At 37.0% G+C, this 4,771-nt stretch overlaps 1 protein-coding gene across 1 annotated transcript; it reads right to left on the bottom strand.

Annotated features, from left to right (window-relative positions):
* Positions 1-3,490: 3,490 nt before the first annotated feature.
* On the bottom strand, positions 3,491-4,552 carry LOC128996239 (uncharacterized). The gene is made up of 2 exons (XM_054421405.1): positions 4,388-4,552; positions 3,491-4,216 (listed from the first exon to the last, which is right to left on the bottom strand). Exons 1-2 carry the CDS (start codon positions 4,550-4,552, stop codon positions 3,491-3,493), a joined length of 891 nt encoding a protein of 296 aa, XP_054277380.1.
* Positions 4,553-4,771: the final 219 nt, after the last annotated feature.

The following is a 4,771-nucleotide window of genomic DNA, read 5'->3' as shown; positions in this document are numbered from 1 at the left end:
TGTTTGAACCAGCTGTGTGGAATTATGAAATCAAAATTCATTTGACAGTTAGTTCTGCTTGTTTACATTTTTAAACTTTGTAGGTTTGTTCTTTGTTACCATGGATGCCATCAATCAATATTTACTTTTAAATCTTTCACCTCAAATATTTGAAAGCCCACGGGGCAGAGCCCTAGGACAATATCGAAGTGGGAATAGTTCTGTATGTATCCTCGGAGCTGTAGCTTCATTTGTGTGCAATTTGAGCCCAGTCGGTTCAGTAGTTTTTGAGATTACCTCATACAAACACACACACACACACACACACACACACACACACAGACACCACCTCTTCTTTATAATAGTAAGATAGATAGATAGATTATACAGTACATCTTCAGTGTTAAGTCTCATAAAGAGCAACTCCCATAATACATGACCAGTAAATTGGTGAATATTTTAGCATTTTCTAAACCACCATAAAAGTTTTACAAAGTATCAAAAGTAGTGACCATCAATCAAGTCCTCGTTGTAATCAAATATTACTTGAATAGGGATTAAATATAAATTGTGAATGAAAATATTTCAGTAAAAGTCTAATCACACTAATTGAAATTCGTATAATCTACTGGTTTGCTGTGTCGGTGGTATTTTTTTGTACATTTAGCAATAACTGAATTTTACAAAAACTCAGTCAAACACACAACCAAAGGCAGTAACATAAAAATTTCTAGCACCAAATCTATATTGAAAAATACCAGTAACAGCTGTGACAGGAACTTATAATACGGGTAAATATTACAAGTGATTTTACAACTTTTCACCACACTAAGATGTTTTTTGGCTGTATTACATACGTTAATTGGTGGCTGAAAGTTACGTTTTGCTGGCCATGCCAGCTGTCATCGTAATTTGGGGACCGAGCAGGTTTTTACATCCCGGGGCCGCAAAATCAGCTGTCCGCTTACTTACTTAAAACATGAATGCATTTTAAATAAATAACAATAACAATACATAGCATTGCAATAGAATTGTGTTATTGTCACCGTTGCCTAGCAACTATTTATTATTATTTTTGCTGATTCCTCAAAATTATTTCTTCACATAACCTTAAAGTTGTAGTTGTGTTGACTATCAGTGTGCATTATTATCATGGTGAATAGTGGTAATAGAGTATAGTGTGGTGAATAATACGTCGCGAACTTAAAAACTATCTCGAGCCGGCAAAACCTCATTTTCGGCCCTAGGTACGAAATATCCTATTTCATTACACTGTCTCAAAAACAGCTGTCTTACGGATCGTTTTGAGTCCCTAAAGATAGCTTTTTGCGGACTAGTCCGTAAAATTTTACTGACTGAAATCATGTAGCTTATCTCAAAAACAAATCAGCTGTTCTGATCCTTTAAAATGCTTCAACAAATGGTTTTAGCTATATTTTGTATTTTCTGCTATAATATATGACAATGTAATAAAAAATATTGATCGTAACTCGTCCTAAAAAGTTTTTTTGTGACTCAATCGAATTTCCGGACTCTGCTTAAAAAGCCTACTTTAGGGACTAGTAACGAAAACTACCATTTAACCAACGATCAAATAAGACCAATAGATGGAGCACGCCTATCTAACTAACATTCAAGCAGCTGAAGCCAGGTCCGCCATCTTACTGTAGGTTAGAAGCGCTAGATGCCAATGAAAACGACACCAAAACTCTATGTCCCGCTTCAAAATAACTTGACATTTAGCCTACTTAGACTAAAGGTAAATCGTTGAAACTTCGTATGAATGATGTCAATAAGTCTAGGACACTATTTGTTCTAATTAATAGCTTAAAAGTTGATATTTTCTATTTTAAATCTTCAAATAAAGTCGTCACTCTAACGTCTCAAAGGCTTAAATCTGAATTTCATTTAACTGAATCTATTTTATTTTGTATTTTTATCAAAGTTTCTCAGGGATGGGTTCTTTGCCACGTGACTGATTTTATCCTAACTGCAGAATGTGTGAAACGTGAGATATAATGTTAAGTTATACAGAGCCACTATGTGTAAGTGTTATTTGGTCGTAGAACTCTTAAAATAAGGTGCCAGACAACTACCAAATGTGCGTGCTTGTTTAGTGTTAAGCCGCAGCACCAGCGGTCAGCCGGTGCCTGACAAATGCTTTGTATATGGTTAAATTGTTTAGTGTCACTACTTGTAAGTGTTAATTCGGTCGCAACACTCTTAAAAAGGTGTCAGACTACAACCGAATGTGCGTGAGTGTTTGTTAAGCCGCAGCACCAGCAGTCTGCCGGGGCCTGACAAATGCTTTGTGTGTATTATAATTTCTATCCTACTTACCTATCTAATTACCTTATTACTATTTCAAATGAGAACACAATTGGGACTGACCTTTTTCTTTTATTTTCCTTTCACAAATACAAATTAAATTACAATTAATTATTGTTTTTGTTTACGCCTGACAAATGGTTTACACCCGCAGTGCCTGTCTGAGTGACTGACTGTCAACTCACTCACTAGTGAAGACTGGTCCGTGGACTGCTGTATTTATACCCGATTTGGTTGCTATGGAGACCATGGAATGATCTAGAACTTTAAACCCAGATGTTTCCACCAACATTCACTTCCTTTTCCGGCAACCTGACGTCATCCCTGCCCACTTGATCGTCGTTGATCCATCAGCTGCTGTCGGCTGGAGCTCGAGCGGTCAGAGAAGCTATTGTAAACTAGTAAACAAACATTCAATAAATAAATATGTTATAATTATTTAGTTTGTTGTGTTATATTTACATGTTTATCCCTTTGTTTCTGAAATAAAATAGTAATGTTAATTTATAACTGGTAATGTGTAGCTAAAGAGTTGAAATTTTTGGATCATATTTTTAAAAATTTTTATTTTAGCTGGTGTAGTTTGGTTGTAATTTAAATTGTAATATAGGGGATACCCGCCGCACCACGTGGCGTCATGTGGACAGATTCTGCCTACAACCTCACTTGTAATTTATTTATTTATTTATTCATGGTAACACCATCTATACAATAGTAATTAGCATAATCAATTACAAGATGGCATAGTTTACAACGAAACTACATTTCTAATGCAATTAATATCAAACAAAACTGAACTTGAAAAAACTAAGTATGATATTCAAGGAAAAACAACAAACAATAATAACAGGCAATGCAGACAAAAAACAACAATCAATACAGACAACGAAAGACTAAAAATAACAGGCTATAAATACAAGCTATAAATACGGCAAGCAATAACAGGCAATGAAAAGCTATAATGACAGGTTATAAACAACAGGTTATAATACAATACGGCAAGCAATAACAGGCAATAAAATACATGCAAAAAATAACAGACAATAAAAATACAGAAGCTATAGAACAACAGGCAATAAAATACAGAGGCAATAGAGTAACAGGCAATAAAAAACGCTCAATAGAATTCAGACAATAACATACAATAAACAAATACGGACAATAATACAGGCAGTGAATGCAGTTAACGATGGTGTCCTTTCAGATTTATGTAGATTTTTTTGGCGGTCACAACTGAGGTGTTCCAAAGGTCGATGTGAGGAGACAGGAGGTTCCCAATCCTATGGAGATGGGGGATCACACTGTTGTGCTCATAGTTGTTGGCATAGGCTTGAATAGCGAAGAGGTTCCTTGAGCGAGTTCCTCCCGGAACTCGAAAGTTGATCTGACCAAGTAGCTCAGGGCATACAACATCATCATTTAAAAGATTTACGAGAAAAGAAACATCAGCTAATTCTCTTCTCAAATGTAGAGATTGTAGTCCCAATTGAATTTCGATGTCGCTGATGGGAATTGTTGCGTAGTTATAACCCATCTTGAGTCCAACAACTCGAAGAAACCTTCTTTGGATTTTCTGTAGGTGGTCGATTTGTCCAAGTGCATAGGGAGCCCACACAATGCTGCAATATTCAAGTACTGAGCAAACTAGGCAGATGAAGAGATACCTCAGAGCTGTGATGCTGAGACCATGTCTAAAGGTTCGAATAATAAAGCCCAGTGCCCTTGATGCCTTGCCACAAACCAACTCCATATGGTCAAGAAATGTGAGGTTTGATGAGAACACCACCCCGAGGTAGTTATATGCCCCGAGGTCACGAACTGAGGTCCTCCTAGGAATATCACTGCCATTGATGGTATAGTTGAAGATAATAGGTCTCTTGCTATGGCTAAAGGTGATTGTAATACATTTCTTGATGTTCGATGTTGAGACTCATATCGTTTGAGACACACCAGTCGCATATCCTCCTGAGGCAGTTCTGGAGTGTTGTACAATCTTCAATGGAAGAAATGGCCGTAAAAATCTTAATATCATCAGCAAATAACAGTTTATCCACATCAATGAGTTCTATGATGTCATTACGATATAATGAGAACAGAAATGGACCCATGTGTAAGCCTTGAGGGACGCCAGATGTTGCAGTGAAGGGTTTAGACATGATTGTTGAAACTTTACAATAAGTTCCCGGTTATCCAAGTATGAGCGGAACCATTTCAAGAGTTGTCCAGTGACTCCATAACCAGCCATTTTGGAAAGTAGTATCTGGTGGTTGTCCCATCGACACATTGGAAACTAGGAAATTCAGGTAGATTACTTGGTTGGACGAGGTTGACCTGCCAGTCGAGAACCCATGCTGGTGAGTTGAGAGGAGGTTGTCAAAAAGGGGCTTTATTTGGTCTAAAACGAGACTTTTAAATACCTTCCCCAGGGTGGGTTGAATGACAATCGGCCTGAAGTCACTTACAT

This window comes from Macrosteles quadrilineatus, unplaced genomic scaffold (assembly GCF_028750875.1).
Source record: "Macrosteles quadrilineatus isolate MER2022 unplaced genomic scaffold, UCM_ALF_1.0 Scaffold_1__1_contigs__length_201487025, whole genome shotgun sequence".
Lineage (NCBI taxonomy): Eukaryota > Metazoa > Arthropoda > Insecta > Hemiptera > Cicadellidae > Macrosteles > Macrosteles quadrilineatus.
Note: the sequence above shows the minus strand (reverse complement) of the source record. Positions and strands in the feature narration are given on the sequence as shown.

Coding starts and splice junctions, on each gene's coding strand:
- LOC128996239 (XM_054421405.1), bottom strand. CDS start 4,552: ATGGCTGGTTATGGAGTCACTGGACAACTCTTGAAATGGTTCCGCTCA. Junction 4,217..4,387: donor ATTTCTGTTCTCATTATATC/GTAATGACATCA, acceptor TCGAACATCAAG/AAATGTATTACAATCACCTT.